At 34.8% G+C, this 23,381-nt stretch overlaps 2 protein-coding genes and 1 pseudogene across 5 annotated transcripts; 2 read left to right on the forward strand and 1 right to left on the reverse strand.

Annotated features, from left to right (window-relative positions):
- The first annotated feature begins 9,930 nt into the window (after positions 1-9,930).
- LOC108806133 (protein tesmin/TSO1-like CXC 3) lies at positions 9,931-13,133 on the forward strand. Its single transcript, XM_018578165.2, has 9 exons — positions 9,931-10,284; positions 10,693-10,853; positions 10,931-11,318; positions 11,393-11,691; positions 11,773-11,850; positions 11,930-12,206; positions 12,297-12,363; positions 12,443-12,548; positions 12,619-13,133. The coding sequence occupies exons 1-9, from the start codon at positions 10,222-10,224 to the stop codon at positions 12,989-12,991; spliced, it is 1,812 nt and encodes a 603-aa protein (XP_018433667.1). The 5' UTR covers positions 9,931-10,221; the 3' UTR covers positions 12,992-13,133.
- Positions 13,134-14,008: 875 nt separating this feature from the next.
- Positions 14,009-15,778, forward strand: LOC108807737 (CRC domain-containing protein TSO1-like; annotated as a pseudogene).
- A 52-nt stretch (positions 15,779-15,830) lies between these two features.
- LOC108812007 (protein NETWORKED 1A) lies at positions 15,831-21,963 on the reverse strand. Of its 4 annotated transcripts, none has more exons than XM_018584136.2 (5): positions 21,805-21,963; positions 21,585-21,655; positions 21,222-21,471; positions 17,131-21,143; positions 15,831-17,048 (listed from the first exon to the last, which is right to left on the reverse strand). In XM_018584136.2, exons 3-5 carry the CDS (start codon positions 21,307-21,309, stop codon positions 15,993-15,995), a joined length of 5,157 nt encoding a protein of 1,718 aa, XP_018439638.1. In that variant the 5' UTR covers positions 21,310-21,471; positions 21,585-21,655; positions 21,805-21,963; the 3' UTR covers positions 15,831-15,992. The 4 variants fall into 4 exon arrangements, with proteins under 4 accessions (XP_018439638.1, XP_018439640.1, XP_056845387.1 ...); XM_018584138.2 differs by having other exon boundaries at positions 15,831-17,039; positions 21,805-21,962; XM_056989407.1 differs by having other exon boundaries at positions 21,863-21,881.
- Between the last annotated feature and the right edge of the window lie 1,418 nt (positions 21,964-23,381).

Below are 23,381 nucleotides of genomic sequence, written 5' to 3' on the forward strand. Positions count from 1 at the left end.
ATTAATAGGTTTTTGTTCACACGATCTATTGCAGTGAATGCTGTCAATTTTTTTTTTGTAACAATCGTGTAGGATACTTTAAGTTTTTGGTTCACACGACCTATTATTTGTGGGTCTGATTGCTAAATCTGCACAATTTTCCCTTCATTTATGGTTGCAAGATGCCATGGAAGACCCTACTCACATTTCAGCTCTTCTAGATGTTGCTAATATGGTAGCGGCAGAATTTTTCTTATAGCTCGTCTTCTTCCTATTTTTATAGTTGTCTGTTTTACAATGTATATAATATCTATGATATATATAATACCATTATTCTTAGGAGCCATTTTAGCTATTGCTCAAAAAGCTATTAAGAGAGGTTTAGCATATTCCACAATGTATCAAGTGGGCTATATGATGTTAGTTCGAGGTATGCGTATTATATATCCGCTTTATTTCATTTGATTACCCATGGTAATTCGAAAGACTTGTTGTTTTTGGATCTGGATCCATTATTCATTCAATGGAAGCTGTAGTTGGATATTCTCTAAACAAAAGTCAGAATGTGATTCTTATGAGTGGTTTGAAAAAATATGTCCGATTACAAAAAGTAAATTTTCCTAGGAACATTCTTGATTTGTGGAACCCCCCTCCAATGAAATTATTAATGATAGTTTGTTATTTTTTCCAAGTTTTGCAATAATAGCTTCTTCGAAAGCAGAATTAACCGCATTTTATATGTTAAGGATTTATTTACTTACTTTTGAAGGAATTTTAAGAACTTATTTTTAAAATTACAGAGGAAAAATCGCTCATTCTATACAATCTCTTTGTGGGGTAAATAATAAGATAAAAAAACTTAATAGAAAATTTGGGTTAGTACCACAATGAATAATACGAAAAGAGTTCATTTTGCAACAAAACATATAAAATAAGTAATAATGTAAGAAATCAAAATTTAATTACTATTGAAAATTTTGAACTTAATACTAGAACTTTATATTATCTTAATAAATCAGACAATACTATATATTCCATGTGTTTGTATTGATTTATTTACTTTGTTTATTGGAGCCGTAGGAATTTCTTTTAATCAGGAAGGGATTGACTTCGATATATTATCAAAATTATTAATTCCGTCGATAAACCATTTGCATACCAATTCAAAAACATTTGTAGATTGTATGTATTTTTGAAAAATGCAAATTTTCAGCCGGTATAGCATTGTTTGGATATTTAATAGCATACTGTTTATAGACGCTTTTTTTATTAGTCTAAACTAAATTTAACCTTACTGAATTCATTTCAAAAGTGTAACTCTATAAGAATTAGGTTGTAAGGATTAACCAATATTTTATATATTTGGTTATATAATCGTGGTTACATAGATGACTTTTTAAAATAAAATATTTAATTGGAAGTATAAAAAAAACTAGCAAAATAAAAAAAATTGATAAATGAATCATCGAAGGAAATGGAATAGGTATATTACAAGTTTCTTTGTAGTAGAAGTTACAAAATATATAGGTGGAAGTCTACATCTCTTATCAGTTTTGTATTTATGCTATGTATTGATTTGTTTTAATAATCCCTTTTTGAAAATTTCATGAATAAATGTGACAAATTAACCAACAAAAAAAAACTATTTGTTACAAATAACATCTTGTTGTTGCATTGAAACATATAAATGTTGACTAATCTTGCTAACACGAAACTTGCTAACACGAAATGGTTGAAAATTTGAAAAAATGAAATTATTGAAGAATGTGCATTGAATGCGAAGACTACACATTTCATTTCTGGTAGTAGATGCATTATCAAAAAAATTTGTGATTTTTCCAGGAGAAATGGAACAAAATATATGGTAGAATGAAGATAGTTATTGTATGATGTCTACCCAATGTTAAATGCAAAATGATGGTTTTATATTATAGGGACAACCATGCTGAATTTTTGTTTCGTTTTGGCAATTTTCCCATTATTTAATTAGCCACCATATTTAGAAAATATGTTTATAGACTGGTAGTTCCATGAACAGTGACTGTTAAGGAAAGATGTGGGATTGATACTATCTTTGTACAATTATTTATTGGTCATTTAGCATCTGAAGTCTCGAATGTATATATATTAGATTTTTTCCTATTTTTTATGACATGTGGAAGGAATGTTTGCTGATACATATCCCCATGTATATTATATTTTTACATTTTAGATTTTTTTTAGATTATTTCAATTTGACCAAATATTCTTTTAGTTATGCACTAGCGAATCTTTCTCGTATTAACCATTATCATATGAAGTTTTATAATCTATTTCTATTTATTGGTAACTAAAATTTAAGATGATTAAATAAATAAGTAAAATAGTATAAATATATTTTAAATATTTAATATATTTACAACTAAAAATAACATAAATTTCACTATTTTACTATTTTTTACTATTTTCTATTATCATTTAAAAATTATATATTTATTTTAGTATAAAAAAAATTAAGCACAATACATAAATCTAAAACCTCCACATTCATAGAAAAACAAAATGTCATTGTAACACTAGCTCAATAAAGATCTGTAAACTGAAATGAAATCAAGAACAAAAACTAATTTATTTTACTTTACCATAGACTGTCTTGGCTATAATAAGCATAAATATAAAATGGATAATAAGATATTAAATATGAGTCAAGACAATCCCTCGAACACAAAAGACCATAATCAAGCACCACGCAGAAAACCAGAAAACGAAATAAGAAAGAATAATCATTGTAAGACCAAAGTTACCCAGGAAACATGAAACACATGTCTAAAACACTGAAAGCACAACCATCAATTAAGAAGTAAGAATCAGCTCACAAACTAAACAAGCAAAAATAAGATATCCACGCAAAAACCACAAAATTCTGGATAAAAGAGACCAGAGCTCCAAAAAACTAACTTTGCACACATATACTAATGAGGGAGAGATAATGGAAGCCAACCACCAAACAAAACAGAGCCCAAGCTTGATACCAGAAACAATATTCCAAACCCACAAAACATGCACATTGAAAACACTATCTAAACTTAGAGTGACAAACATAGCGAAAGGAAGAGCCACCAAATATGCAAGCAGAGTTGAAAGCTGCAACAAGATGAAAAAACAGTGAGGGAAGAGGAGACGAAACGGAACCAGCAGACTGTGGAGCCTTCCTCAAATTATGAAAGAGAACATATAAATCATATCACCAAAAATAAATTTTGAAAACCAAAACAAACATGAGCTATTGACGGCAAGCCAACCAAGAGGGAAGACAGCATCATAACAACAGCCGAAATCTAAGGAAGAAGAGGAGCAGCCAATATTGAATGGAACAGCCTACAATGCTATGAAAACAACCGTACAACTGAGAACTTATAAAACCTATAAGGAAAATTAAATACATAGATAGTGACGGCTCAGTGTTAAAATATAGGGAGAGAGCAAAAAGCATCTTAAACGGATAATGTTCAAAATTATGAAAAAATAAATTTCACGCTGAAACCATTAATCTCAGAATCAATAAACGCCTAAAATGCAAACACTTAAAATGTAAAGTTATTGACATTTAATATGCTTTATATCAGAAATTTACTTCACCACTAACAAGTATTACTATACACACAATAGCACATTGAAAAATACACTGGATATATTAACATATCACCTACTAATACATAAGACAATAAAACACCAAATAATACTCTTAATAGATAAAAAGGACCACATAATTATATCATTAATAAAAATCATACTTAACTAGTTCAATTACACTATAACACATTAATTTTTTCAACCCAATAACACTTCATTAGCATATTGGCACATAGATTTAAGATCCAAATAAATTATTAAAATTTGAAGATAATTTCGTCTCATAGAAAAAAATTCCCCTAGCTCAACATAAATTTTAGATGGTGTTAACATGAAACATCATAGAGCTTTTTTCCTGATAAAGTATTCCATCTGAGAAGATAAATTTGTTTTAAGCAGTTCACTTAGATACGGTTGGATACACGCTTAAGACATAACCTTTGGTTTATATGTACAAAAAGGTGGTTTAACGTCCGAGTGTATCCTGTATACGAATAATCCAGAGGACCAGAGGCTTATATAGTTATATGTCTTTATTTGCAGCTTTGTGCATCTCATGTTACGTCCACTTAAAGCCCAAATTATAGATAGGCCTTGCATGGGAATTCTTTGATTAAAAATACTCAGATGGTAATCCTTTTATTTTTTTATTAGAGAAACACTCAGATGGTAATGCTAAACACACAAAGGAAATACTAACACATTATCTAACGGCGAACCACGATCTGCTGTGGGGGGGGGTGGGTGGGTGGGTGGGGGGGGGGGGGTGGGTGGGTGTATAACACAAACATATGAAAATAGGTACAGTTAAACTAGATTTATATGCTATTAAGTATACTTGATAAATACAAAAGTCAAAAGATGTAAGACACCACTTCAAACATTAAACTAAGCAGAGAGTGAGAGTTGCAACGTCCAAGGTCAATATCAAAATAGTCAATACTAACAACATGAATTGGAATTTAAAAAAACTGCATATAAATACGAAGAGATATGGACAAACAATAATGTATATACAATAGAGCCCCTATACAATAAGTTGAAAGAAATGCATTTGTCGTTTCATACTTGTTCACAGATTATTATGGCTCAAGAAAAGCCAAACAACAAGAGCGCAAAAATGATTTGAGAATCAGAGCACTGTTTATTTTGAGTTTTCTTTATTTAAAAAGAAATTTTGTTTTAAACGTCTGTTCTGTGTTGTGCACTTTCTTCTTGAAATATTCGTTGTTGACATTCTACAAAATGCTTAGATTTAAAATATGAATGATTAGGCTGTGAATAAAATAGATAATATAATTGGAAACATATTTTACAACAATATATAGCTTTTGGTCAGAAATCATTATGTAATGGTAAAGGTGCTATAGCAAACCAGTTTGATGTATGGCATACTGCTAGTAAAAGTTATTCCTATCAAATAGATGATTTAACTTGATTAATAATCCCAAAAACAACCATTGTAGTATTTGGTGACTTTGCACATCGCATATAGAGATGGCATCATTAAAACATGTTTATCAATTTTTGAAAAAGTTATTGGTTCAGAACGCAAACGTTCATTTAAATTGATCATGTAATTTACTGAATTCAACAAATTGATCAAAGTCATGAAGTAATTTTCATTACAAAGAAGTTATAGGTACTCCTGATTTTGAAAATTTTCGAAAATTAAATGACTATTAAAAGGTACAACTTCCTCATTTAAATTACTTAACGTTTGGATATAAAAAATGAAATGTATAAATGGATGACAGATAGCAAAACAATGGAGATTCTACGGTACAAAAGCAAAGGCTAAATGATGACTTTGGTACGTTGGCTTTTCTTGTGGCCATTTGTAGTAAGCAACAGGATCTTTAATTAAATAATTAATTAATCATCTATTTTCCTAAATTCTGAATATTCCGTTAATAAACAACCTGACGTGCACAAACAGTTCATGGAACAGCTTTTCAATATCCCAATTTCTTAAATAAAGACTTGATTTAGTATAGTACTGTTACTACTGTATACTGTGGACTCGAAATAATATTTAAAAGGACTGACAATAATAGATACACAAGTAACAAAAATATTAATAATAATGTTATGTCGTAATATAAAAAAAATCATGAAAGATGCATAGTTTTATGTTTTTGATGTCACGTGATGTGTCATATGGCACGTGACAGAGAAGCAGCAACATGAATGTAGAATGGTCGACATTATGATTTTCGCATGGGGGCACCTTTGGCCAGAAGAATTGCTTTTGGTTCTATCCATATCAATCCTCCATGGAGGATATACAATGTAATATATACTCTAATATGTTTTTTTTTTCATTTTTCATATGAATATCACTATTTTGGTTTTAGTTTTCCTATCGACTCCATATAGTTAAGTTGCGATGGAAAATATTTTGAAGTATCATTGATACCGCAAATCAGGGCAGTAAGTAAGTGCTTTCTGCGGTCTTATTTATTTATAAAACACCAAATCAGAACAATCAAACTTTAATTTATTTTTTAATTTTACAGTTTTTGAAATAACTTACAGCTGTGTAATTGTTCTGCAGAACCAAATATTCAAAACAATTTTTAGTGTTTTACATAAATTTTACATAAAATTTTACAGATAAAATTTAAAACTACAGCAAAAAGTCTACAGCAATAATTTTGAAGCTACAGTTATTTCCAATCGGATCCCGAATCTCTAATAAAACAACAACTAGTTCTTGTTTCAATCGATCACTTGCTTTAGTTGACATGAGATTCCAATTACGATTTAAATCCAACAAAGTATCACTTGTGTCTTATATTTTCCTTTTTCTTTGAACTGTTATATTTTCCTTTTCGATATATCATATTCACGTAATTATGTGCCAATGGAAGGAACCACTGCAACGAATATGTGGAGCATTCACTTTATGGCGTCACGGGTAAGACATTTTTTTCTAGCTAATATGTTTTCTTTACAAAAAATAGCTAATATGTTTTCTTTACAATTAAATAGCTAATATGTTTTTCTGGTCATACGCACTTATTTTTTTTGGTCTAAAATAAAATATACGCACTTATTCACAGTAGGCGCGTTATAATTGTATTCACGAGTCAACATGTATAGCTCTTAATTAGTGAATTTGACATTAACATTTCAACTACTCTTTTACACCTATGCGTACTTGAAAATAATATACAGTAGAACCTCTATAAATTAATAATGTTGGAACTTTAAATTTTATTAATTTATAAAGATATTAATTTACAAAAGTTTTATTTTTTAGATTTTTTCTACTTTTGGTTATAAAATAAGAAAATATTTGATTTTACCATATATACATTATTAATTTCTTTTAAAATAATGACTTTCATATTTTTAATTATCTTATTTGGTGTATATTTTTATGATTTATAGATTTTTTATGTGATTTTCGATATAATTTTACTAAATATTATCAAAATATATTGAAATATTAAGAAAATTGATGTATTTATTGTAAATATAAAACCAATAATATAATGTTATTTGTACTATATGATATATATATATATATATTAATAGATTATTAATTTATGATTGTAATAGGACTATACATTTACATGGAAGTTTTAAAAATATTATTATCTTATTATTTTATCGATTTGTATCATATTATCATATTTTACACTGGCCCAAGTTGGGACCGACGAAATTTATTAATTTATAGATATTATTAATTTATCGAGTATTAATTTATAGATGTTCTACTGTACTTTGAAAGTTGCACGTTTTCCTTTTCCAATTGATCATCTCTAGTGTAAAATTCTATATTTTCTTTCAAAAAATGTAGCAATTTCTCTAATCCTACTTTATTTCGAACTGAAAAATAGAATAAAAACAAAAAATAAATGCATAAATTCATTTTACTCTATCATAAAATAGAAAATGGAGTTTGGTATAGTGTATTTCTTACTTTCACTTTATTTTAAAGTAATAAATAAAATTGAATTAGAAATGCTCTTATAAGTTTTATACGTCGACATTATTAACTTAACTTACTGATTGGAACAACATATAGTGGCTCCAATAGTAAACACAAAAGTAATAAATTGGATATAGGATGAAGATGAATGAGACAGAGATGACTGCAACATGAAAATTAAAGAAATTTGTTATTACTACTGGAATTGTTTTTCCTAGTGCAATATTTTGTTTTGATATTAGATTGTTTTTTTTTTGCTAGAGGAATAAGTAGAATTTGTATTTCGTGATTTCCATTGTTATTGGTAAAATTTTCTCTGAATGGTTTATTAACCCTGATTTTCTTTTTGAAAACCACAACCAGTTGTAATCTCATTTTACAAAGTATCCCTTCCATAATGGAAAAATATGTACTTTCTTTTAAATCGACCAAGTAAATACCTTCGGGTCAAATATGCATCTAACATCAACTGGTTAACAATAGCTCAATTATATATAATTCTGTAGTATAATTCAAGTTATATCTTTTTGGCAAAGTAGGATGTTCTGAGTTCTGAACCAAAATCCAACGTATCTCTAAAGTGATGTATTGTAGCACTCCAATCATTGAGTTTTCTAATATGTTTAAAATGGACTTAATACCACTTCAAATAGTCAGAATAAGAACAAAATTGTTCCTAATAACAAAGAACGTGTTACAAATCATGCGATGGACAACTAATAACCCGGCCCGACCATAACGTTGATATTCAGTCACTATATCTTTTGAATAAATTTTGTCAATATACAAAAATAACCTCCAAATACTAACTTACTACAACTGAATAGGAAAGAAAACACATAGATCAATTTTAATTTGTTTTGTTTTAGAACTATATAGATATTAGAATCGTTTGAGCTTAAATTGCTTCGTTATAGTTGCAGGCATAACAGGATCTGAAAAATTTAGAAGCCATAAATATTTCTTAAGAAATATTGTTAATTTTTCATAAAATATTTTTTTTGCATTGGTTACAAAAAAGATAATTCAGGTGTCTATACTTATATAAAAACCTATAAAAGTTTTGGAGATCAATTGAGATATGGAAAATACGGGAGAGATGTATTATTATTCCATGCAGTTTAAGAGGCTTGATTTTCTCCGAACGTTACATTAACAAACTACTACTACTACTAAAATCATACTCCATCCGTTCCTGAAAATAAGATTTTCTAGAGTTTTCACTTTTATTAAAAATATATTAAATATTTGCATTGTAGTTTACTATTTATTTTTTTATACGTTTTGCGAGAACTATCCACAGTAAAATTTATTCAGTTCAAATATTCACAATTAATGTTCTTCAAAAGTATACAAAAATACTTTGAAAATATAGAAAATCTATCTTCGTAGAATAAAGATAAAATCCAAAAAATGTTATTTTACATGATAATCATTATTACTACGAATAATTGACCAATTAATTTCGATTTAATAGTGTCATGATTACTCATAAGTGCTTTCTCGTGATTAGCAGTTTTAGTGTATTAATTACAAATCTCCAGGCTAAAAGCATTGTAAGTTGTAATTCGTAACGTGTTCTCTTCCATGCAGTTTCCAATGTTTACCATTAATTTTTTATTATAGTATCCAATGAATTTTCTGGTTGAATTGATAAAAATAAAAAAAATTTCATCCATTAATTATCTACGGAGCAATCTGGATGAACTGAATTTAACAATTGAAATGCTAATTGTTGGATGCTGATTTAATTACATGCTAAACATAAAATAACATAAAGTGACAAAGTCAAATGATGTGATTGGATCAATTTTTTACAAGTCTCTTCCCTCTTTTCATCGAGTCTAATCATTTTTGTAGATCTTTTAACAGTCAATATTATCTTTATTAAATATATAGATTACTGTAAAATCAATTTTAAGTAAATAGAGAATTTTATTTTATTCTCTCTTTATTTCTGCATCACTTTTTGCATGATATTCAAATCCTTTTTATTATTTTGCAAATTTGAGTTCTTTTATATAACAAATCACTATTGATATGGTCAAATAAAGTAAGGTAGAGAAAAACTAGTAGACCAAGCGTGACAAGTAGTCAACAGAGTCAGTAAACCACATTTTTACTTTTAAAATAAATAAAACAAATAAATAAACAGAATTAAATAAAAATAAATATAAAAAGGGAAAGACTTTTGTTCTTTTTTTTTTTTTCTTTTTTCTTTAATAACCTTTTTGAATGCAAACAAAACAGAAGCAGCGTTAGGCAGGAACTCCAGTGTAGTACCTTTTCTTATTCGTTTATTTTTTTGTATCTTCTTCTCCCAAAAAAAAAAGAAGCACAAAAAGAGGATCAAGGGTGATGTCCGTTACTTTATTAAAAGCAAAGATTACGATATTTACAACGTATGTTTTTACAGACAGAAAGTGAGTCAATAAAAGAGAGAGAGGGAGTGGAAGGAAGAGATACGTAGACAGAGAGTGACCCTTTTTGTAGTTAGTTGTGGTTTGGCTTTTTTGTTGGATTTGGTTTGGACTATCCTCACGAGAAGAAAAAAATCCTCTTCTTCCCGCTTCTCTCTCCTTCTTTGAATCTCATCTCATCTCATCTCATCTTCTCCTTCTTCTTCAACCCTAAGTAGAGAAAGATATATAGAAGTGAAGTTTGATGCGAGATTGATCGTTGAGAAAATGGATACACCTCAAAAAACAGTAACCCAGATCGAGACTCCCGTTTCTAAACTCAAAGTCGAGGTCTTTTTCTCCAACACTCAGTCATCTCTCTCTTTCTGTTTTTCCAAGTTTTTTTTTTCTTTCTTCCTCTGTTTCTGTCTCTGTGAAATGTGATGCATTTTTGTTTATTTGAGGAAAGTGTTTTTTTTTTCATTTCTTTCTAAATCTGTGCAGTACCCATCTTTCAATTAGTTGAATTCTAGTCAAAGATTCAGTTTCTCAATTCATTAGATTGATTTTCAGTCATCTCAACTTTCCATTTTGAGTTTTTGCAGTCTTTTTTTTTGGAATTTCCAGAGGTTTTAACAATGGCAACACGCTTCTCTTTAGATCTTTTCAAGGGTTTGATGAATCTTATCATCTCGTTATTTTATAATTGAGTTGAATTATCATTGATTGATCAAAGTTGTTTTGTTTGTGGGAATGCAGAACTCTCCGGTGTTCAATTACATAAACAGTCTGTCTCCAATCACAACTGTCAAATCCACCTCCACTGCTCAGACGTTTAGCTCTCTCACTTTCACATCTCCTCCTCCTGTTTTCACTACCCCTCACGTGGTCGCTTCTCACAAAGAATCTCGTTTCAGAAGGTCTTTACTCTCCTCTTCTCCCTCCTTTCTTTAGATTTAAATCTCATCTTATTTTGGAAATGTATTTCCATTTGCAGCCATAGTAACTCCTCTGATCCTTCCAAAGTTGGCCCTGAAGCTTCCACTCTAGAAGAAGAAGAAGAAGAAGAAGCGTTACTTGAAAAGGAACCGTCACAAAACCTCAAGAACGAGAGCGTTACTAACGATGGCGCTTGTGAAGATGTTGAAACGGATCTGCAGAGGATGTGCGACGACAACGTTAAACGGAAGAGTGATACTCCAGATTGGGAAACTCTCATCTCCAATTCTTCTGACATGTTGATCTATGGCTCACCTAATGATTCAGAGGCTTTCAGATGCTTCTTGCAGCGATCATCAGACTCCAAAACACGTTTATGCAGCGGCGGTTCAAAGCCTGCATTGGATCCTAGTGTTTCCAAGAGCAATGAACCTGAGTCCTCTGATGTGAGTAAAAATCTTTTGAGACTGCTAGCTTTGGTTCTTGATTAATCTTTTGTCTCTCTGTGTGTGTGTGGCAGGCTCTTTCCATATTGCATCGTGGAGTGAGAAGACGCTGTCTAGACTTTGAGATGCCGAGATGTGTAGTGCCTAGCATTGGTCTCCATCTTAACGCCATTGCAATGTCTTGTAAGGACAACAATGTTAGTAAACAACACTCATATACCGGAAACGTTAAAGTCGGGTTGCAAAGTTCCACCACTCCTGCTCTCCCCTCTAATGATATTGTCAGAGAAAGTGAAGCCAGGGAAGCTGTAGAAGAGGCTCCAATGTCTTTAGCTTTGGTAGAAGTGAATCAAAGCAGCCCCAAGAAGAAAAGGCAAGTTGTTTCCTTCCTGAGAGACTTGCCACCACAAATAAAAATCATATTCAATTTCTTAACAATCTATTAAATGTGCAGGCGCAAGTCTGAACAAGCAGGAGAAGGAGAGTCATCATGTAAACGGTGCAACTGCAAAAAATCAAAGTGTTTGAAGCTGTAAGCTCAATTCCTAATTTAGATCTTTTTGGCTTTTGCTTAAATCATTTGAGTCTCTTTTGAATGTTTCTTTATGCAGTTACTGTGAATGCTTTGCTGCTGGAGTTTATTGCATAGAGCCATGTTCATGTGTTGATTGCTTCAACAAACCTATCCATGAAGACACTGTATTGGCTACTCGCAAACAGATTGAATCCAGAAATCCCCTTGCATTTGCTCCTAAAGTCATCAGAAACTCTGATTCCATCACTGAAGTTGGAGAAGATGCAAGCAAAACTCCGGCCTCAGCGCGACACAAAAGAGGCTGTAACTGCAAGAAATCAAATTGTCTGAAGAAGTATTGTGAATGCTATCAGGTTATCTTTAACCTCCATGACATATCTGTGTAAGTAAGACTCTTATTCTTTGGTCTGATTCTCATACATTTCTCTTTAATGTTCCTGTAGAGTGGTGTTGGCTGTTCTATAAACTGTAGATGTGAAGGATGTAAAAATGCATTTGGCAGAAAAGATGGTTAGTGTCTCTGTGCCATCTTTCTCAAGTCTCTTGGTCTTTTGATTTGACATGATTACAAATGTTACAATCTCTGCAGGGTCTTCATTTGCTGGTATGGATACCGAACAAGATCAAGAAAATGAAACATCTGGCAAAAGTGGAACAGCCATACCACTTCCACCTTCAACACCAATGTCATTAAGGTAAGACACCAATTAAGAAAGCTCCTCATGATCTTTAACTTATGTATTAAACCTTTTGTTTCTTATGCAGACAACCATTGTCTCAACTTCCCAACTCATCAAACAACATGCTGCTTTCTCAACAGTCTCAGCAACATCTTCATGGAGCTTCTGGATCATCCTTGTACAATAATAGCCAATCATCTTTCAGAAAGCAAGATATGAGTTTGTTGTCTCATTCAAGGATTGATACAATTGCAGAGGAAAGAGCAGAGGATATTGAGGATATTGAGAATCTTATTCAGTCTCCAGTTACCAACATCAATGCGGTATCTCCAAACAGCAAAAGGGTTTCTCTGCCACATATGGAGTCAACAGAGACGACTCCTTGGAGAAGAAACGGTGGAAGGAAGCTCTTGCTGTCTTCAATTCCAACTTTTCCTTCACTCACTCCACACCACTGAAAACAATTCATTGAATCTTTGAATATGTGATGATGTCAACATCTAGTTGGTATACACCACAACATTTTTTGTTTGCGTTTGTGTGTTCACCGTGGCTGTGTAATAAGAATGCTAGTCAACATATTCAATCTTTCTTGCGTAATATCACATTGTAGCCAATTTAGTCAACAACTTCAAGAACATATGTGGAGGGCTAGAGCACTAAAAATAACACAAGCTGGGATGTTCGTGGGTTATTCTTGTGTATAATAGAGCTTTTAGGCTTCAAGTAGACGTCTATCAGTATCAACTCTATGTAGCGCTGGAAATAAAAGGTCGATTTTAGCAGTTTTTTAGATAAATCATATAAACTATCACACATTATTAATGAAAGAACATGATCTCTAAATAATGAATCTATAAAATATACAGGCTTTCTATTCTTACTCACTTTATAGAGTACACTATTCAGCCTTCCTAATCTTCATTTCAATTGACTTTATCATGTATATAGAAAGTTCATGTATGGGTTGGCACAGATAGAATAGTATCATATTTTTTAGTATTTGTGATTTTCTTCGTACTTCACAATTATTTATTTTTCAATTCTATTTGTTTTACTTCAGAAAATATGGATATCCAGAAAATTGTATATCCGAAAAATTTATAGATATTTGCAGATATTGACATATATTTTCGGATATCTTATCTATTTCTTTAATACAAGTAAATGTAGAAATATATATATATATATATATAATATCAAGTAAAAATAATGAAACTATATGTCTAACAGATTATTAAAATTAATAAAAATTTCTTCTGAGGATTTCAAAGGGAGTCTCCTGAAGGTTCTTGATGCTCAGGAAGAGATGACACTCCTGGTCGTAGTATTTCGATCTCCCAGTGATTCAGAGGCTTTTCAATGCCTTGTGGAAAGACGTTCAAGCCAATGGTTCCTGCAATGATAATTAGCCTTTGGCTGTGGGAGCTAATCAGGTGAACACAGGAATACATGTCAAAGTTTAACTTGTACCCATGAATGTGGATGTTAGTTTATCAGTGTTTCTGAAGTAGTTGCTATTTATGTTGTGTTTTGTTTGTGGTAGCCTGTCCCTAGTTTGCATGGTGGTAGCATGCGAAGACGTTGTCTAGACTTTGAGGGGACAGGGAAGCGGAAGAAGGATGATCAGCAAACTGTGTGTGGACAATAAGGCGGAATCTTCTCCCAAACACGTTGCTCTCGGTATTGATCTCCATCTAAACGCCATTGCAATGTCCTCAAGGGATAGTAAAATCAACATCTGGAGCAATTCAAAAGAGTTTCTCAGACTCTAACACTCCTGTTCAACCCCAAGACGCCCTGCTAGAAAGTTTGGACCAAGGAGAACATGAGCCTGGGGAAGAGTCAGCTGTAGAAGAATTGTTGTTCCAAGAGTTGAATCCAGGCATCCTTAGAAAGAAGCAAACTTTTTTTCTTCAAGAGAAGTTACATAACAGATTTGTATAGTAGACTTTTTCTTATATGTTGGCATAAATGCGCAGGGCCAGGTTTGAGCAAGCTGGAGAGGGTGATTCATGTAAGTGATGCAACTGCAAAAAGTCAAAAGTGTTTGAAGCTGTAAGCTCTCATACACCTTGCTTTAAACTGGCCTGAAGTAGTTATAACTGTTGTTTGAGTCTCTTTTACTCTGCTGCAGTTACTGTGAATGCTTTTCTGCTGGAGTTTATTGCATAGAGCCATGTTCATGTGTTGATTGCTTCAACAAACCTATCCATGAAGACACTGTCTTGGCTACTCGCAAACAGATTGAATCCAGAAATCCCCTTGCATTTGCTCCTAAAGTCATCAGAAACTCTGATTCCATCACTGAAGTTGGAGAAGATGCAAGCAAAACTCCGGCCTCAGCGCCACACAAAAGAGGTTGCAACTGCAAGAAATCAAACTGTCTGAAGAAGTATTGTGAATGCTTCCAGGTTTTTATTTCATCATTATGCTCCATATTCATCTGTTTTGGTTATCTTCCATGATCTGAGAGTCAGATACTCTGTTCCTCATGTTCTTATAGAGTGGAGTTGGCTGTTCCATCAACTGTAGATGCGAAGGATGTAAGAATGCTTTCGGCAGAAAGGATGGTTAGCTGCTTCTTCAGCTCCATATTTCTGTAAAAATTATTATTTGATTGGACATGATTACATTCTCAGCGTGTTTACTTGCTATCATGGAGAGCAAACAAGAGGAGGATCACAAGACATATGAGAAAAGACCATCAAAAATCCAAGAAAATAAACAAGTCGAGCAGAACCCAAGTTCTGATCAACCTTCCACACCACTGCCACCGTACAGGTGTGATTCTATCAAAGTTTCAAACAAACAAGACAGCTCCTGATTTTCTGTTAATTTTTGTGCAGACATTTGATGGTTCATCAGCCATTTTTTTCTAAGAACAGGCTTCCACCGACACAGTTTTTCCTTGGGGTGGGTTCTTCCTCTTTTAGAAAGCCAGACAGTGATTTAACACATTCAAAGAATGAGAAGAAGCCTTTGAAACTGTGACCGAAGAGAAAACAGAGATTCTCAGCATTAACCCTATAACTACCATCAAAGCCATCTCTCCCAATAGCAAGAGAGTCTCTCCTCCTCAGCTCGGCTCCTCGGGGACAGGCTCAATCCTAGTGAAGAGAAGTGATGGCCGGAAGCTGATACTACGGTCTATTCCAGCTTTTCCTTCTCTTAACCCAAATCAGTGATATTAAAGCCCTTTGATCAACCAACTATTTGTATCTTTGTATCACTGTTTCATAACATAACAATTCTTGTAATGTAATATCACATTCTAGTTTATAAAGAGCATTTGAGAAATGATAAGTTGGAAACATAGGAGTAAAACCGGGAACATACAGTTAAGCATAAGCTACAAGGTTACTAGTCTTGCCACAAAGTTCTTCTAGAGTCAGTTCGATGATCAAAGTTAAAAAAAGATAGTAAACTAGATGATGTTATGTTATTGTCCACTCCACCCTAGTCTTCCTTAGCCGAAGATCTCATGCATCCACAGAAACGGTTTTTCTTCTTTCTTGCAGTCCTTTTCCCACCCTTGTGGATAATGTCTCTCAAGAGTATCACTGTCCTACTCTCTGAGAACTTTGTCTTTCCTTTACTTTTGGCTGCTCCGTCTTCAAGCTTCAGCACTGTTCGCTCAATGTTGTGCATTTCTTGCTGCATCTGCTCTATCTTCTCGGAACCAACTCTTGACTTCTCCATAACCACCTTTCTGTAGATATCTCTGGCGTCTCCTGTCTCCTCAATTTCCTTGGAAAGAATCTCGTTTGTGTTCGCAAGCTGAAGGATGGCTTCTTCTGTTTCTTTCAGCTGTTTCCTCACTCTAGCGAAATCGGGGTTAGTGAACCTGCCTGGTTTCTCGTTCAGATCCAGCTTGCTTTTCAGATCTCTTAGACTGACTCTAAGGCTTGCCAATCTTCTAGAATCAGACAAAAGTCTCTCCATGATCTTTGCATTGTCCTCAATGTTTCTAGATAACTCTAACTTGTCAACCGCTTTCTCAGATTCAATAGACGGATTCCTGCTTCTGCGATGAAGACGGGGGATCATAGGCTTTTTTGAGGTTTTATTGTTCATCAGAGACTTGATGGTCAACTCTGGTTCAGCAGATTCTTCCCATAACTCAAGCATCTGGTCACTGGAACCACGACTAGCTCTCCGGCTCCTTCCATAGAAGGGAGAGCTTGCAACATGATCAAGGGGGATGTCTTTCATCAATGAACCATTTCTAGCTTCAGTCATTGCAGGTGATCTAGGCTGGTGTCTGATTTCACCCGAGAATTTGTCTTCAAGTTCAATCTCTTCAAACAGCCTGCGGTCTCTGCTTCTGTGCGAAGAGCTTCGTCTTCTCTGCTTCCCAAGCCTCTTCTTTTCCCCAACAACTGCTTGCTCGATGATTTTAATTCTTGTTTTCATATCCTGCAACAGCACAATTCCATTGTCTTGGTCGGTCCTGCTCTGCCCTTTAGGTTCTTGATAGACTACCGCTTCTGGATACTCATCATCCTGAAGAAACTGGAAGAGTTTAATTAATGAGGAATATAGAGGCATGTAAGTTAATCCCTAAAGAGGTAACATGAGAACGAATATGGTTTACCTCTTTGCAACGATCAGATAGTGTCGGGAGTTTCATCAACAGCAGGGCATTTTGCTCTAGGGATTTTACATCTTCTGCTAGAGACGCTACCACAGGATCATAGTCAGACAATTGATTCTTCAGCTCAGTCACTTCATATTCCAAGAGCCCAACTGTTTCTTTTATCTGTTTTATCTCTGTGGTCTTTGTAACAGCTTCATCTCTGAGGTTTTCACAAACTCCCGTGAGTTCCTTAACTTTGTTCTCAAGCAAGACTTCACGGACAGCTGAGATCTGTAGATCAAAGTAGAACGATGTTGCTTCCGCATCCCAAAGTCCAAACTCGTTGCTTTTCTCCTGCAGCTCCGAACTCAGGAACTCTTCTCGAACTCGATGTTCTTGGATTTCCTTGTGTAACAACTCTACCTCCAACTCCAGATTCTCCTTCAAACTGCTAAGCTTTGTAATCTCTTCATCTTGTTTACCACTAAAGTCAGACAGTTCAAAAATACGCTTCTCTAAATTTCCTCTCAGCTGTCTTGATTCTTTACAGTCTTTCCTCAGCTCTTCAACTGCTTGGCACAGTTCCTCATTTGCATTATGTGTAGCCTTGAGCATGTCTTCTGCTTCTAGTAGGTCCATCGCCTTCTGTTTCAAGAGTTCTTCTTTATCTGAAGTCTGTTGTTTTAAAAGATCGGTTAGCTCATTGGCTTCTTCGAGGTTTTCCTCTAACTTTTCAAGCTTGCTGTTAAGCTTCTGACTGCCCAACTCTTTGCCTCTTAACTTCTCCTCCAATGTCTCAACCTTCTGCTTCAGGCCCCTATTAACATCTTGTAAGCTTCTCAAGTTTTCAGCAAAAGCTTCAACCTGCTCAGCCTTTTCAAACCCAAATGACTTGTAAACCACAGACATGCTGCTCAAGGAAACAGCTTCCTGAAGAACTGCATCGTTCTCTTCCTGTAGTATACACATTTCACCTTTAAGCTCTGAGAATGTTAGATCCAAAGTTTTGTTTTTGTCAAGAGCATTGAAGTATTCTTGATGCAAAGCCATGTATGTCTCATGCAAAGTCTCAAACTTTAAATGCTCAGTTCGTAGTTCAGCTCTTAGATCTTGCTCCAGCTTCTCTCTGTCGATCAGTTCTGATTTCAACTGCCGGTTCATCTCCAATAGCTCAAGCCTGTCCTTCTTCAGCATTCCATAGCGGTGTACTATCGTCTCCAGATCTTTCTCTGCGTTTTGTTTCTCTGATTCCACTTTCATGCCATCTGATTGGAACTGTCCAAGTAGAGATAAGAGCACAGAGTTCTCAATTACAAGCCGTTGCTTCTCACATTCAGAGCTGGAAAGTGAACGTTTAAGTTCATTGATTCCACCCAAGATTCGTGAAACTGGAACTCGCTCTTTTGCAATCTTCTGGTCATCTGCTTCAAGTTTAAGTGCCTTAAACACTTGATAGATTGCACCCCGGCAGTTATCAATCTCATGCAGCAAGAACTCTGTTTCCATCTGTTGCTCAAGATTCTCGCTTTCAAGCTCAGTAATGAGTTTCTCTGAAAATGCTGATGCCTCTGCATATTTCTGGCACTCAATCAGGAGGGAAAAGTTCTTCTGCTCCAAGTCTTCTATAAACTTTTGCAGGATGAAGATCTCGACTTGAGCGTCTACTGCTCTGTCAAGCTCTTCTTCAAACTCCTTTTTCCTAGAGCGACACTCTTCTCGAAGAAAGCTCACGTTGCTCTGAAGATCTGCCAATCTTGTGTCAGTCGACCTTTCGTAACTAGCACGCTCTTGCTTCTCAGTGGCAAGTGAGACTCTTAGCTCTTCCACTTGACGATTTTTGTACTGTTTATCTCTCTGTAGATCAGCGTATCTTCCTTGCAACTCTGTGAATCTCTTCTCCAGAACTCCTAGCTTTTCCTTAACACTATTTAACTGAGAGATGAGAGATTCTCTCTCCTTTGTAAGCTCTGCCTTATCGTTTTTGAGCAACTGGAAGAATTCTTCAAAGCATTTTGACTTCTCCCTTGCACACTGAAGCTCAATGTTTGCACCAGAAAGTGATGCCTCCAGTAATGAGTTTTTTTCCAAGAGCTTCTGCATATTCTCAGTCATGATTTGCAACTGAGAAAACAGGTTAGCTCTCTCGGCATTAAACTCAGATTTCTCTCCTCGTAAAGACTCGCATCTTTCTTGCAGATCCTTTGTCTTCTCCCTAGAACCATCCAGCTTGGTGTTTGATTCCAGCAGCAGTTTCTCTAGACCAACATTGTTTCTAAGAATCTTATCCATTTCACGCAGCTTCTCCGTAAGAGCATCTTTATCACCTCTCTGGTGGTTCCACAACTCAGTCAGCTTTGAGTTCTCCTCTTGTAGAGTCCTCACAGAGAAGGCAAGGGATTCAGGATCCAATCCTGCGAGTTTCACTTGCTCCATTATTGTTTGATACCTTTTGTTCAAGCTGTTTATTTCATCCTTCAGACGATGGATCTCTTCTAGAAGGGCACTGCTTTGGTTCATTTGTCTAGCAACCTCTTCCTCCAGTTTTCCTTTCACCTCTTTCAAGATGGAAATCTCGCATTTCTGAGTCTCTATGGAGATCATAGAAGATTCACTTAGTTCGCTTAAGTTTCGGTTTTCTTCTTTAACTGAGCTGATCTCGCCTTCTAACTTCTGATTACAAGTCTCTAACTCCCTCAACATGTCAACCCTTCTTTGGATTTCAGAAGTGAGAACCTTTTGTTCATCTTGAGACTGAGAATGCAAACTTTTCAAACTCCTAAGGCTGGCTTCGATTTCCAAGAACCGAGAGTGCTCATCTTGGATCAGAGCTTGAAACTTCTCAAGCTCGCTTTGCTTCTGGACAAGTTCTTGATCCTTTGCTGCTAATTTGTGTGTTAGACCGTCTGCTTCTAGCTTTAAAGTTTCATTTGAGCTCTCCAAAACAATACACTGGTCCTCTACAGTCTTCAGTTTTGCAGCTCCAGCCAGAACTTCGCTACTCAGTCTTTTGGCATTCTCTTGAGCGTGAAAAACTTCTCTCTCTAGCTTGGATATAGTTTCCAAACACTGCTGGTACCGAAGACTCAAACCGTCCTTCACTTCATTTACCTTCAGAAGTTCTTGTCTCAATGCTTTAATCTCATCTTCTGCTTTCACAGATTGATCGCTAAGCATCTGAGCATTCTCCTCAGCCTCTTTAACCTTCTTCTCTAGAGTAGATATCATCACAATGCATTGATTATATCTGGCTAAGCCAGCCTCCTTCTCGGAGTGCAATCTACTTTGCTCTTGCTTGAGACTCTCCGCTTCTGTCTCTGCTTCAGTTGCTCGGTTGGTGAGCCCCTTCACATCTTCCTGAGCATGAGCATATGATTCCTCCAGATCAGCTATCTTCTTCATGGATTGATTATAACGGAAAAGCGCAGCATCCCTCTCGGCTTCAAGCTTTGCAAGGCCTTCTGCAAGTATCTTACTCTCAATCTCAGCTTTGCTAGCACGTTCATCAAGACCATTAACATCAATCTGCGCATCTTTAAGGTCTTTCTCTAGACTGGATAGTTTGTTCAAACTCAGCTGATACTGAAGACTCAAGGCTTCCTTCTCAGCCCCAAGCTCCACCAACGCTCTCTTCAAACTTTCAACTTCTGTTTCGGAACTACCAACGTACTCAGACACCTGACTTAACCCTCTCCTACTCGTGGCGGCACTGTCCGAGTCATAAAACGGCTGGATTCCAGGCGGCGTTTTCTCAGGCGTACGTGGCTCAGAACAAGAGGAAGAAGCAGAATCTTCAACCATGTTGTCGAACGGCACTTGGTTAGGAAACGCCTCGGCCATGGTCTTGTGCGCGTGGCGAAGCTCCACGGTGGCGTGATCGTACCTCTCTGCTAACGCACGGTAAGCTCTGTAGAATTCTTCAACCAGTTTCATAAGCTCCGGACGTTTCTTGTAGTACATCTCTGCCCTTCTCGCAAAGGAATCTGCGTCTTCTTCGATGAGTTTAATCATCGCTTTGACCTTAGAATCCATATCTGCACACATCATTATTATTCAGTTAAAATAAAACCATAGAACAAACAATACAAAGGAACACAACAGCAGCACGTTACCTGCAAGGTTCTGGTGGATCCATTTAGAGTTTTTGGGGATGTGACTATCCCACCACCACGAGTATAAGCGCCTCGACTCGGTAGCCATCACACCGGCTGCGAGAAACACAAAGAGTGGTCTAGACTTCACCCAAGGGTGGTCAAGTGCGAGGTAAGGACTCCAGGCCAGAATCAACCAGCTCTATGTGTGCTAGTTATCCTACAAACTGAAAGATTCTCTCTCTGTGTTAGGCTTTCTTCACCTACAAAACTGAGACAAAGCAAATCTACAAATCAAACTTGTAAAAAGAGTTAAAGAAGTGGTCTTTCTACTCAGTTTAGTGGAGCAATGTGTTTAAAAGACTAAACAGAAACAGAACAAACCTCTGGAGTTATGTCAAACGCTGGTTCTCTAACTTTGTCTGGTCTTAGGGAGAGATGAATACTGGATCCCCCTGAAGGAAAGACAGAGAAAGCAAACTAAAATCACATTCCAACACAAGAGAAGCAGAAGAATCTTTCTACTGAGAGTATTTAATCCAGTAATAACAATTTAGTAGTTTATAAACAAAGCACTGAAAGTTAATCCAATTAGAAAAAAAACCTGAGAAATCAATAAAAAGGTTAAGACTTTGAGAGCAGAAACAGAAAAAGAACACAACTTGTCTAAGTTACAGCGAAATGAGAGAGGGGCACGAAACGACTCTTTTTTGTGCACGAAACAGAAAAGAACACAACTCTCTCTCTCACTGTCTGCAATTATTATATTTTTTTTCGTTTCAGATTCGGAAGTCTTTTTTGTGCAGACAAAAATAAAAGATGGGAATGATTTGACGCACACAGTAGTTTTATCTTTTTTGCTTTCTTTGTACTTTTTTGTTTTTGTTTTGGCAAATGGTGTATATAATGGATTGGAATTTAATTTGGAAAATGCAACGTTTGAATATGTTAAATTAAATATCAGAGAATTAATTAGGGTCAGAAATTGGCTTCAACGGCCAGATTTCCTTTTTGTTTATTGGTGTAATCAATGCAATTAAGGGGAGAAAATGATACGGTCAGCACTGAGTTTGAATTTATTGGTTTTTAAAATTCTTTCTTAAATCTTAGATTGGGGGATTGTGTCAAAAGTTTGTTATTACTGTTTTTCAATTTTCAAAGCTTATTTGAATCAACTGAATCATGTAAAATCTGGATTAGTCTGTTTGGTAATTAGTGTAAAATTAGGTGACATTTAAAATTATATTTGAATCATATAAATGACAAATCTGTCCTTCGCACAAACAATATTTTTTTCTTGGTTTCTACAAAAGGTAATCCTTTAACCTGTTTACTTCTGCTGATCTTGACCATAGAAAACAAAAAAGAAATAGTAATTGCATGTTCAAGGTGTTATCTTTACATAGACTTGCCTGATGGTTGATTTGGCTCATACTTAAGAGGTTAATTTGGTTCTGTTGCTGCATATATTAACACAACTTTAAGGAGATTATGGATGTGACTGTGAACACACGAAAAGGAGATTGTGAGTTGATGACAAAAAATGGAGATTATGGGTTTGGGTAACTTTTTAAAGTGCCTAATTTACCATCTTCTATAACCTGTTTGAGTTGGATGATATCCATGAAAATATTATAGTACTAAAAATATCGTTTGCTACTTTCCTGCTTTTAATATTTTGTATATATAAATATATATTTAGAAAGAGTACAATCATTGAGATCTATCACATCCAATGTCCCATCCTAAGCTGTGAATTTGTGAAGGCTGATAGAATTTTCTTAGGCTGGGGATCAAGTTGGAAGAATCATATACGATCACAATTATGAGAGAAGAGTATAAAGTATGAATCAAGGAAACAGTTTGGTGGTAGTATGAAGTTAGTTTGGCTTATTGGAACTGTTAACTAGGATGATTAGCTACTAAAGTGAAGTGGATAACAACATATAATCAGAGTGAACAAAAGAGGATTCAAGAACCAGATCTGATTTAAAACATGATTCCGTTTTGCTTTTCAGAAAGGAGGGAGTTAAAATAAGTTAATGCATGTGAATAATATGTTGAATCCATTTTCTTTCAAAATCCATTGGTAGTGAAAAAAAGAGAGTATGATCATTCAATAAGCTTAGGACCCGTTAGACATGTGTTCTAAAATACTAAATAAAATTAATGCATAATACC

Source organism: Raphanus sativus, chromosome 6, assembly GCF_000801105.2.
Source record: "Raphanus sativus cultivar WK10039 chromosome 6, ASM80110v3, whole genome shotgun sequence".
Lineage (NCBI taxonomy): Eukaryota > Viridiplantae > Streptophyta > Magnoliopsida > Brassicales > Brassicaceae > Raphanus > Raphanus sativus.

Excerpts from the sequence above, each read along its gene's own strand:
- LOC108806133 (XM_018578165.2), top strand. The coding sequence starts at position 10,222 with ATGGATACACCTCAAAAAACAGTAACCCAGATCGAGACTCCCGTTTCT. Across the intron at positions 11,851-11,929 it reads AAATCAAAGTGTTTGAAGCT|TTACTGTGAATGCTTTGCTG; the intron begins GTAAGCTCAATT and ends TTCTTTATGCAG. Across the intron at positions 12,364-12,442 it reads TGCATTTGGCAGAAAAGATG|GGTCTTCATTTGCTGGTATG; the intron begins GTTAGTGTCTCT and ends CAATCTCTGCAG.
- LOC108812007 (XM_018584136.2), bottom strand. The coding sequence starts at position 21,309 with ATGGCTACCGAGTCGAGGCGCTTATACTCGTGGTGGTGGGATAGTCAC. Across the intron at positions 21,144-21,221 it reads GATCCACCAGAACCTTGCAG|ATATGGATTCTAAGGTCAAA; the intron begins GTAACGTGCTGC and ends TGATGTGTGCAG. Across the intron at positions 17,049-17,130 it reads TATCTGATCGTTGCAAAGAG|TTTCTTCAGGATGATGAGTA; the intron begins GTAAACCATATT and ends AAACTCTTCCAG.